Genomic DNA, 14,273 nt, shown 5'->3' with positions numbered 1-14,273 from the left:
TACTGACTACACTATATATCAAAACCACTATATCTACTGATTACACTATCAAACTAAATCACTATAACTACTGACTACACTATACATCTAAATCGCTATATCTACTGACTACGCTATATATCTAAATCTCTATATCTACTGATTACACTATATATCTAAATCATATATCTACTGACTACACTATATATCTAAACCACTATATCTACTGATTACACTATATATCTAAATCACTTTTATCTACTGTTTACACTGTATATCTTAATCACTATATCTACTGATTACACTATATATTTAAATCACTATATCTACTGATTGCACTATATATCTAAATCACTACATCTACTGACTACGCTATATATCTAAATCACTATAACTACTGATTACACTATATATATTAATCACTATATATACTGATTGCACTATATATCTAAATCACTATATCTTCTGATTACACTATATATCTTAATCACTATATCTACTGATTACACGATGCATCTAAATAACTATATCTACTGATTACACTATAAATCTAAATCACTATATCTACTGATTACAGTATATATCTATATCGCTATATCTACTGATTACACTTTATATCTAATTCACTATATCAACTGATTACACTATATATCTAATTCACTATATCTACTGACTACACTATATATCTCAATCTCTATATCTACTGACTACACTAGATATCTAAATCACTATATCTACTGATTACTATATATATCTAAATCACTTTTATCTACTGATTGCACTATATATCTCAATCACTATATCTACTGATAACACTAAATATCTAAATCACTATATCTACTGATTGCGCTATATATCTAAATCACTATATCTTCTGATTACACTATATATCTAAATCACTATATCAACTGATTACACTATGCATCTAAATCACTATATCTACTGATTACACTATATATCTAAATAACTATATCTACTGATTACACTATAAATCTAAATCACTATATCTACTGATTACAGTATATATCTAAATCGCTATATCTACTGATTACACTTTATATCTAAATCACTATATCAACTGATTACACTATATATCTAATTCACTATATCTACTGACTACACTATATATCTAAACCACTATATCTACTATTACACTATATATCTAAATCACTTTTATCTACTGATTACACTGTATATCTTAATCACTATATCTACTGATTACACTATATATCTAAATCACTATATCTACTGATTACACTTTATATCTACTGATTACAATATCTAACTAATTCAGTACATCTACTGACTACGCTATATATCTAAATCACTATATCTACTGATTACACTATATATCTCAATCACGATATCTACTGACTACACTATATATCTAAATCACAATATCTACTGATTACACTATATATCTAAATCACTTTTATCTACTGATTACACTATATATTTAAATCACTATATCTACTGATTGCACTATATATCTAAATCGCTATATCTTCTGATTACACTATATATCTAAATCACTATATCAACTGATTACACTATGCATCCAAATCACTATATCTACTGTTTACACTATATATCTAAATCACTCTATCTACTGATTACACTATCAATCTAAATCACTATATCAACTGATTACACTATGCATCTAAATCACTATATCTACTGATTACACTATATATCTAAATAACTATATCTACTGATTACACTATAAATCTAAATCACTATATCTACTGATTACAGTATATATCTAAATCGCTATATCTACTGATTACACTTTATATCTAAATCACTATATCAACTGATTACACTATATATCTAATTCACTATATCTACTGACTACACTATATATCTAAACCACTATATCTACTGATTACACTATATATCTAAATCACTTTTATCTACTGATTACACTGTATATCTTAATCACTATATCTACTGATTACACTATATATCTAAATCACTATATCTACTGATTACACTTTATATCTACTGATTACAATATCTAACTAATTCAGTACATCTACTGACTACGCTATATATCTAAATCACTATATCTACTGATTACACTATATATCTCAATCACGATATCAACTGACTACACTATATATCTAAATCACAATATCTACTGATTACACTATATATCTAAATCACTTTTATCTACTGATTACACTATATATTTAAATCACTATATCTACTGATTGCACTATATATCTAAATCGCTATATCTTCTGATTACACTATATATCTAAATCACTATATCAACTGATTACACTATGCATCTAAATCACTATATCTACTGTTTACACTATATATCTAAATCACTGTATCTACTGATTACACTATCAATCTAAATCACTATATCTACTGATTACACTATAAATCTAAATCACTATATCTACTGATTACACTATATATCTAATTCACTATATGTACTGACTACACTATATATCTAAACCACTATATCTACTGATTACACTATATATCTCAATCACTATATCTACTGATCACACTATATATCTAAATCACTATATCTACTGATTACACCGTATATCTAAACCACTATATCTACTGATTACACTATATATCTAAATCACTTTTTTCTACTGATTACACTATATATCTCAATCACTATTTCTACAGACTACACTATATATCTAAATCACTATATCTACTGATTACACTGTATATCTAAATCACTTTTATCTACTGATTACACTATATATTTAAATCACTATTTCTACTGACTACACTATATATCTAAATCACTATATCTACTGATTACACTATATATCTAAATCACTTTTATCTACTGATTACACTATATATTTAAATCACTATATCTACTGATTGCACTATATATCTAAATCACTATATCTTCTGATTACACTATATATCTAAATCACTATATCAACTGATTACACTATGCATCTAAATCACTATATCTACTGATTACACTATATATCTAAGTCACTATATCTACTGATTACACTATGCATCTAAATCACTATATCTACTGATTACACTATATATCTAAATCGCTATATCTACTGATTACACTATAAATCTAAATCACTATATCTACTGATTACACTATATATCTATTTCACTATATATCTACTGACTACACTATAAAACTAAATCACTATATCTACTGATTAGAGTATATATCTAAATCGCTATATCTACTGTTTACACTTTATATCTAAATCACTCTATCAACTGATTACACTATATATCTAATTCACTATATCTACTGACTACACTATATATCTAAACCACTATATCTACTGATTACACTATATATCTAAATCACTTTTATCTACTGATTACACTGTATATCTTAATCACTATATCTACTGATTACACTATATATCTAAATCACTATATCTAGTGGTTACAATATCTAACTATATCAGTACATCTACTGACTACGCTATATATCTAAATCACTATATCTACTGATTACACTGTATATCTAAATCACTATATCTACTGATTACAATATCTAACTAATTCAGTACATCTACTGACTACGCTATATATCTAAATCACTATATCTACTGATCACACTATATATCTCAATCACTATATCAACTGACTACACTATATATCTAAATCACAATATCTACTGATTACACTATATATCTAAATCACTTTTATCTACTGATTACACTATATATTTAAATCACTATATCTACTGATTGCACTGTGTATCTAAATCATTATATCTTCTGATTACACTATATATCTAAATCACTATATCAACTGATTACACTATGCATTTAAATCACTATATCTACTGTTTACACTATATATCTAAATCACTATATCTACTGATTACACTATCAATCTAAATCACTATATCTACTGATTACACTATAAATCTAAATCACTATATCTACTGATTACACTATATATCTAATTCACTATATGTACTGACTACACTATATATCTAAAACACTATATCTACTGATTACACTATATATCTCAATCACTATATCTACCGATCACACTATGTATCTAAATCACTATATCTACTGATTACACCATATATCTAAACCACTATATCTACTGATTACACTATATATCTAAATCACTTTTTTTCTACTGATTACACTATATATCTCAATCACTATTTCTACTGACTACACTATATATCTAAATCACTATATCTACTGATTACACGATATATCTAAATCACTTTTATCTACTGATTACACTATATATTTAAATCACTATATCTACTGATTGCACTATATATTTAAATCACTATATCTTCTGATTACACTATATATCTAAATCACTATATCAACTGATTACACTATGCATCTAAATCACTATATCTACTGATTACACTATATATCTAAATCACTATATCTACTGATTACACTATAAATCTAAATCACTATATCTTCTGATTACACTATATATCTAAATCACTATATCTACTGATTACACTATATATCTAAATCACTATATCTACTGATTACTCTATAAATCTAAATCACTATATCTACTGATTACACTATATATCTATTTCACTATATATATACTGACTACACTATATATCTAAACCACTATATCTACTGATTACACTATCTAACTAAATCACTATAACTACTGATTACACTATATATCTATTTCACTATATATATACTGAGTACACCATATATCTAAACCACTGTATCTACTGATTACACTATAAATCTAAATCACTATATCTACTGATTACACTATGCATCTAAATCACTATATCTACTGATTACACTATTTATCTATTTCACTATATATCTACTGACTACACCATATATCTAAATCACTATATATTCTGATTACACTATATATGTCAACCACTATATCTACTGATTACACTATGCATCTAAATCACTATATCTACTGATTACACTATATATCTAAATCACTATATCTACTGATTACACTATATATCTAATTCACTATAACTACTGACTACACTAAATATCTAAATCACTATATCTACTGACTACACTATATATCTAAACCACTATATCTACTGATTACACTATCTAACTAAATCACTATAACTACTGATTACACTATATATCTATTTCACTATATATCTACTGAGTACACCATATATCTAAACCACTGTATCTACTGATTACACTATAAATCTAAATCACTATATCTACTGATTACACTATATATCTAAATAACTATATATCTATTGACTACACCATATATCTAAACCACTATATCTACTCATTACACTATATATCTAAATCACTTTTATCTACTGATTACACTATATATCTCAATCACTATTTCTACTGACTACACTATATATCTAAATCACTATATCAACTGATTACACTATGCATCCAAATCACTATATCTACTGATTACACTATATATCTAAATCACTATATCTACTGATTACACTATAAATCTAAATCACTATATTTTCTGATTACACTATATATCTAAATCACTATATCAACTGATTACACTATGCATCTATATCTCTATATCTACTGATTACACTATATATCTAAATCACTATATCTACTGATTACACTATCAATCTAAATCACTATATCTACTGATTACACTATATATCTAAATCACTATATCTTCTGATTACACTATATATCTAAATCACTATATCAACTGATTACACTATGCATCTAAATCACTATATCTACTGATTACACTATATATCTGAATCACTATATCTACTGATTACACTATAAATCTAAATCACTATATCTACTGATTACACTATATATCTATTTCACTATATATCTACTGACTACACTATATATCTCAACCACTATATCTACTGATTACACTATCTAACTAAATCACTATAACTACTGACTACGTTATATATCTAAATCACTATATCTACTGATTACACTATATATCTAATTCACTATAACTACTGACTACACTAAATATCTAAATCACTATATCTACTGACTACACCATATATCTAAACCACTATATCTACTCATTACACTATATATCTAAATCACTTTTATCTACTGATTACACTATATATCTCAATCACTATATCTACTGACTACACTATATATCTAAATCACTATATCTACTGACTACACCATATATCTTAACCACTATATCTACTGATTACACTATATATCGAAATCACTTTTATCTACTGATTACACTATATATCTCAATCACTATTTCTACTGACTACACTATATATCTAAATCACTATATCTACTGATTACACTATATATCTAAATCACTATATCTACTGATTATACTATATATCTAAATCACTATATCTAGTGACTACACTATATATCTAAATCACTTTTATCTACTGACTACACTATATATCTCAACCACTATATCTACTGATTACACTATCTAACTAAATCACTATAACTACTGACTACGCTATATATCTAAATCACTATATCTACTGATTACACTATATATCTAATTCACTATAACTACTGACTACACTATATATCCCAATCACTATATCTACTGACTACACTATATATCTAAATCACTATATCTACTGATTACACTATATATCTAAATCACTTTTATCTACTGATTACACTATATATCTCAATCACTATATCTACTGATTACACTATATATCTACTGATTGCACTATATATCTAAATCACTATATCTTCTGATTACACTATATATTTAAATCACTATATCTACTGATTACACTATATATCTAAATCACTATATCTACTGATTATACTATATATCTAAATCACTATATATAGTGACTACACTATATATCTAAATCACTTTTATCTACTGATTACACTATATATCTAAATCACTATTTCTACTGATTGCACTATATATCTAAACCACTATATCTACTGATAACGAGATTAAATCACCCCAACCCTGGAATGACTACTACCAACTTCATCATTCTAATGAAATAAACTTGCCCCTATATAAACTAGAAAAAGGGACAGTGTATAAATACATGATTACATTGCTTCATATTAAACGGCATCCGGATAAATGTAACACAGTGTGGCGGGAAATCTTGAATCTCTCGGACGAAGATAAACCAAACTTCAAAGCTTGCTATGCTTCCCCGGTTACTAAGTTAGAAAGGGACTTACAGTGGCGCATTATACATGGAGCATACACTACTGGCAGATTTCTGGTTCATGCCACTTTTCCGCAATCGAACACGTGCCCACTTTGCGGGGACAACGACTCCTTACGTCACATATTTCTTGATTGTCCTGTTATTGTTCCTCTGTTCAACTGTATCAAAACAATAATAAAAAATCTTGTTGTATCCGATGCTGACATACCTGTGTGGTGGTTTATTTTATTGCCTCCTTGTAGATCTGGTTTATTCGTATCTCTTCAAGCACGTAACTTATTTAATTATATTGCCTGTACTGCTATGATTTCGATCCACATCAGTAGGCGCAACAAACGCCAAGAAAATGGCGTGATCGAACAACTTGAAATCTTTAAGCAGCGCTTCATTTCAAGGTTAAAAGCCGAATTTGACTTTTTCAAAATAAGTAATAAATTACAGGTTTTAACCAATAAGTGGGCTATATGCGATGCGCTATGTTCTGTGCACAATGACGAGCTTGCTGTTTACTTAGAAGTACGTTTGTAGTCTGCTACAAGTTAATATCCCATTATTATTCATATTCCTGGACCAGTCTGTTGTATTGGTATTGTTTTCACGGGTAAGGTCGTCACAGTTGAGTAGACCCATAGGTGCTGGTGTACCCGGCTTTAAGTCGGCTTCGTGGGGTGACATACTTTATGTATATCACGTTGATTTTCACTTCAAGTTTTGGTCGGTTTCTATAAACACCAAGCTTCCAGTTAGCTACGTTGGGTGGCCTGAGTACGCTCCGCCACGTCGTGTCACGGGTGACTGTCAAATCTCAAATAAAGTATTGTTTTTTCACACACTGAACTCGCCTACTGTCATTTTAAATCATGCCCACTTTTCATCACGAATAAATCAACTGGTAGTATTATCACGTAGTTTTTAAACTTTGTTGTGTGTTTTATTTCTGTTTTGGGACTGGTAGGGGAGATCATAACCCCTTGTGGTGAGAACCAGTTAGACTGGCCTACTTGCAGGGTTCCAAAGCTTAACGTTGTACGTTTTATTGCTTTCATTTACGTTACTTGTATCTAAATCACTATATCAACTGATTACACTATGCATCTAAATCACTATATCAACTGATTACACTATATATCTAAATCACTACGTCACCGCGCATCACTAACAGTACGTTATTCATACGTACTTTTTTTTTAGGAATATACGATGAGTTGTCCATGCAAGCAATAAACAGATCATCACCGACAGTAAACAACGATTCCAATCAGCTTGATGATATCCCTAGTTGCACGATACATATGGATACCTCACGTGACTTGTGGCCTATGTTTCCCGTGACACCGACTGCAATATCACCATATTTCACACAGCCAATGATGCATGGATTGCGGGGCCATCACATGGCTGATATTGGCTATGCCGGATTGATGCCTACAGCGCCTATGGCAACAGTCATCCAATCATCACAGAATGTACCGTTTCGTGTACACCCGTCGTTTGAGGTTACCGGTAAGAAAGGTGACAAATACAAGCATCCAACTGATGAGCACTCGGACGAGGAAGAAGGTGAATCGAAACGAATGCAGAGTTTAAATGTATTGCGATCAAAAGCAAATGAACTTTCGATGTCAGCTGTATAACAAAACAATCATTCCATACTTTGTTAGGTCAGACTTCAGCCAGTGCTACCAGTGCTAGTAGCGCTTCGTTTTGAGTGTGTTCACGATAATAGCGTCCTGAGTGTTCTTTATGAGGAAGTACGTGTCAGTGTATCCATTCTGAGAGCGGGTATCGGCAGAAGTCGATATTCACCGCTAGCACAATAAGAGTGAATATTCAGCGCTAACACAATAAGAGTCAGTCGTTGCCGGATACGTAAGTGTAAAAAAAAAACGAAACAGACACGAGTGAAATTCTAATAGCAAAACTATAAATATATATATTTACAGTACCCCACCTAACCCTAGCTCGTTATCAACTTTATTCAAATGATATCCTTTGACTACACTAAAAAACAAACAAAAAACAACAAAAACTAAAAACAAGGGATGAAACTTTGGCAGACCATTTCGTTTTTCAAAGAGTTTGGCACGAGATTGGCCTGAATACTGCTAGACGGAAGTGACTTGAAAACAACAAATTTCCCAATAGTCAATTCAGTTTCAGTCATGAGTTTTTTTCGTTTGCTTTATGTCAACAATAAAACTAACTCTTGACTGTCTCCGTCTGAGTATCTTTGCCAATAGTGTGCGGGCACTTTATTTATGTTTATTTCTGCATATCATTAATTGTCCGGCTAATTTCAGGTCGGTCCATGGATATGATCTGCGTTAGTTTCAACCCTTGTGCTATTTAGAAAGTTACAGAGGTTATTCACGATGTGTAAGGATTATAAATCAAGACTTTTTGTTGTTCAGATGAACATATCAACTATGATAAAGATGATAGCATAATAATTGAGAGTAGAAAAAATAAAACAAATAATATCTATATTTTCAAATTACCACAAGTTATTCCCACATTCATAGATTGATGTGATTGGGGGCGCTAGAGCCAAATTTCCGTTTAACTATAACCATTGTTACCCATATTTCTATTTCTATTTATTTTCTTTCATTGTTTTCTATTTTAAAAGTGTAGTGTTTTTATGCATTCACAGCATAACTGTTACATCATGTTCGCAGACTTCAGAATAATAACACTTGTTAAAAATATACTTGTGTAACATATTTTATATTGTTGATTTAACAGTCGACTCACAAATGCAGATTACAAATATTAAAGTATGTTGTCATTGTAAACAATTATTAGAGTTTGTGTTCGCTTTCTCCAATGCGTTTATAACTAGTTAACTGAATTTAAATAGTATATACTCGTGTCTTTTAGTGACAGCTCGTTCGTTATAACTAGTATATACTGGTGTCCTTTAGTAACAGCTCGTTCGTTACAAGCACGGCGTATTTATTTTCGTGTACTGATACCTCGTTCGCATTGTATGTTTTTTCAACTAAAATCCCGCTCGATTGGCGAGTATATATTAGTACGAACAAAATATTTGTAGACGCAAATTGATATGTCGTGCTTGGTGTACGCATGAATTGATAGTTTAAGTATTATATGCCATTCTAATATATCGTAGTAGAAACAAACACCTATGCCGTGCTTGCCGACGAACTCGATTGCTATGCTATAAAACATGTGCTGCACAATGCCAGGCCGAAATGACTGAAACAACCCAAATCCAAATATAGATGCATAGCAGCAAGACCAGGTTTCGAGCCTCTCGTGACTAAGGGCGCTAGAACATGTGCTGTATACACCTTGAAGCATTTCCTGATAAATAGTTTGTTAAACATCTCTAAGTCTACTAATTTGATATGCTGGCAAAATTAATGAGATCCCATCATCATATATAGTCAGCTGATACGTTAATTATGCCCCTTGCCCAATACCTGAATATAACAATGTAAGCATCTCTTGTCCAATGCCTAAATATAGCACTGGAAGTAGCTCTTGTCCAATGCCTTAGTATAACACCGTAAGTATCTCCTGTCCAAAGCCTCAATATGACACTGGAAGCATCTCTTGTCCAATGCCTCCATATAACACTGGAAGCATCTCTTGTCCAATGTCTCAATATAACACTAAAAGTATCTCTTGTCAATTGTTTCAATGTAACACTAAAATTATCTCTTGTCCAATGCCTCAATATAATAATGGAAGCATCTCTTGTCCAATGCCTCAATACAACACTGTAAGTATCTCTTGTCCCATGCCTCAATATAACACTGTAAGTATCTCTTGCCTCAATATAACACTGCAAGCATCTCTTGTTCAATGCCTCACTATAACACTAGAAGCATCTCTTGTTCAATGCCTCAATATAATAATAGAAGCATCTCTTGTACAATGCCTTAGAATAACACTAGGAGCATCTATTGTTCAATGCCTCAATATAACACTGTAAGCATCTCTTGTACAATACATCAGTACAACCATGGAAGCATCGCTTGTCCAATGCCTCAATATAACACTGGGAGTATCTCTTGTACAATGCCTCACTATAACACTGTAAGCATCTCATGTCAAATGACTCAAAATAACACTGTAAGTGTATCTTGTCCAATGCCTCAATATGACACTGGAATCATTTCTTGTCCAATGCGTCAATATAACACTGGAAGCATCTCTTGTTCAATGCCTCAAAATAAGACTGGAAGCATCTCTTGTACAATGCCTTATTATAACACTGGAAGTATCGCTTGTTCAATGCCTCAATATAAATCTGGAAACATCTCTTGTCCAATGCCTCAATATAACACTGGAATCATCTCTTGTTCAATGCCTCAATATAACATTGAAGCATCTATTGTACAATGCCTCAATATAACACTGGAAACATCTCTTGTCCAATGCCTCAATATATCACTGGTAGCATCTCTTTTCCATTGCTTCAGTATAACCATGGAAGCATCTCTTGTCCAATGCCTCAATATAACAATTGAATCATCTCTTGTTCAATGCCTCAATATAACATTGAAGCATCTCTTGTTCAATGCCTCACTATAACACTAGAAGCATCTCTTGTTCAATGCCTCAATATAATAATGGAACCATCTCTTGTAAAATGCCTTAGAATAACACTAGGAGCATCTATTGTTCAATGCCTCAATATAACACTGTAAGCATCTCTTGTACAATGCCTCACTATAACACTATAAACATCTCTTGTACAATGCCTTAGTATAACACTGGAAGCATCTCTTGTTCAAGGCCTCAATATAACACTGGAAGTATATCTCTTGTCCAATGCCTCAATTTAACACCGGAAGCATCCCTTGTCCAATGCCTCAATATAACACAGGAAGCATCTCTTGTCCAATGCCTTAGTATAACACTGTAAGTATTTCTTGCCTCAATATAACATTGGAACCATCTCTTGCACAATGCCTCAATATGACACTGGAAGCATCTCTTGTCCAATGTCTCAGTATAACACTGGAAGCATCTCCTGTTCAATGCCTCAATATAATAATGGAACCATCTCTTGTAAAATGCCTTAGAATAACACTAGGAGCATCTATTGTTCAATGCCTCAATATAACACTGTAAGCATCTCTTGTACAATGCCTCACTATAACACTATAAACATCTCTTGTACAATGCCTTAGTATAACACTGGAAGCATCTCTTGTTCAAGGCCTCAATATAACACTGGAAGTATATCTCTTGTCCAATGCCTCAATTTAACACCGGAAGCATCCCTTGTCCAATGCCTCAATATAACACAGGAAGCATCTCTTGTCCAATGCCTTAGTATAACACTGTAAGCATCTCTTGTCCAATGCCTCAATATAACACTGGAAGCATCTCTTTTTCAAAGCATCAATATAAGACTGGAATCACCGCTTGTTCAATGCCTCAATATAACACTGTAAGTATCTCTTGCCCAATGTCTCAAGATAACACGGAAAGCATCTGTTCTTCAATGCCTCAATATGACATTGAAGCATCTCTTGTCCAATGCCTCAATATAACACTGGAATCATCTATTGTTCAATGCCTCAATATAACACTGGAAGCATCTCTTGTCTAATGTCTCAATATTACACTTCAAGCATCTCTTGTCCAATGTCTCAATATAACACTGTAAGTAGCTCTTGTCCAATGTCTCAATATAACACTGGGAGCATCTCCTGTTCAATGCCTCAGTATAACACTGTAAGCATCTCTTGTCCAATGCCTCAATATAACACTGGAATCATCTATTGTTCAATGCCTCAATATAACACTGGAAGCATCTCTTGTACAATGCTTTATTATAACACTGGAATCATCTCTTGTTTAATGCCTCAATATAACGCTGGAAGTATATCTCATTTCCAATGCCTCAATACAACACTGGAAGCATCTCTTGTCCAATGCCTGAATATAAGACTGGAAGCATCTCTCGCACAATGCCTTAGTATAACACTGTAAGTATCTCTTGTCCAAAGCCTCAATATAACACTGGAAGCGTCTCTTGTCCAATGCCTCAATATAACACTGGGAGCATTTCTTGTCCAATGCCTTAGTATAACACTTTAAACATCTCTTGTCCAATGTCTCAATATAACACTGGAAGCATCTCTTGTCCAATGCCTCTATAGAACAATGGAAACATCTCTTATTCAATGCCTCAATATAACACTGGAAGCATCTCATGATCAATGCCTCAGTATAACACAGGAAGCATCTCTTGTCCAATGCCTTAGTATAACACTGTAAGTGTTTCTTGCCTCAATATAACATTGGAACCATCTCTTGCACAATGCCTCAATATAACACTGGAAGAATCTCTTGTCCAATGTCTCAGTATAACACTGGAAGCATCTCTTTTCCATTGCTTCAATATAACCATGGAAGCATCGCTTGTCCAATGCCTCAATATAAATCTGGAACCGTCTCTTGTACAATGCCTCAATATAACACTGGAAGCATCTATTGTCTAATGCCTTAGTATAACTCAGGAACCATCTTATGTCCAATGCATCAATATAACACTGGAAGTATATCTCTTGTCAATGCATCAATATAACACTGGAGGCATCTCTTTTTCAATGCCTCAACATAACACTGGAAGCATCTCTTTGCCATTGCCTCAATATTACACCATAAGTATCTCTTGTCAATGCCTCAATATAACACTGGCAGCATCTCTTGTCCAAAGCCTCAATATAATATTGGAAACATCTCATGTACAATGCCTCAATATAACACTGGGAGCATTTCTTGTCCAACGCCTCAATATAACACTGGAAGTATATCTCTTGTCAATGCCTCAATATAACACTGGCAGCATCTCTTGTCCAAAGCCTCAATATAATATTGGAAACATCTCATGTACCATGCCTCAATATAACACTGGAAGCATCTCTTGTCCAATGTCTCATTATAACACTGGAGGCATCTCTCGTTCAAAGCTACAATATAGATAGCACTGGAAGCATATTTTTTCCAATGCCTCAATATAACACTGTAAGTATCTCTTGTCCAATGCCTCAATATAACACTGGAAGCATCTCTTGTCCCATGCCTCAATATAACACAGTAAGCATCTCATGTCCAATACCTCAATATAACACTGTAATATAACACTATCTCTTGTCCAACGCCTAAGTATATAACTGTAGGT

General features: G+C 32.1%; 1 protein-coding gene across 1 annotated transcript in view; it reads left to right on the top strand.

The window, feature by feature from the left end:
• LOC102808469 (retinal homeobox protein Rx1-like) overlaps positions 1–9,144 on the top strand; it is a 72,112-nt gene extending 62,968 nt beyond the window's left edge. The window contains exon 5 of the mRNA XM_085498068.1: positions 8,297–9,144. Within this exon, the coding sequence (XP_085354194.1) occupies positions 8,297–8,739 (443 nt within the window). The 3' untranslated portion in view covers positions 8,740–9,144. The remainder of the gene's footprint in view (positions 1–8,296) is intronic.
• Positions 9,145–14,273: the final 5,129 nt, after the last annotated feature.

Source organism: Saccoglossus kowalevskii, chromosome 1 (assembly GCF_978046115.1).
Source record: "Saccoglossus kowalevskii chromosome 1, keSacKowa6.1, whole genome shotgun sequence".
Taxonomy (NCBI): domain Eukaryota; kingdom Metazoa; phylum Hemichordata; class Enteropneusta; family Harrimaniidae; genus Saccoglossus; species Saccoglossus kowalevskii.
This window is presented reverse-complemented; position numbering and strand designations above follow the sequence as displayed.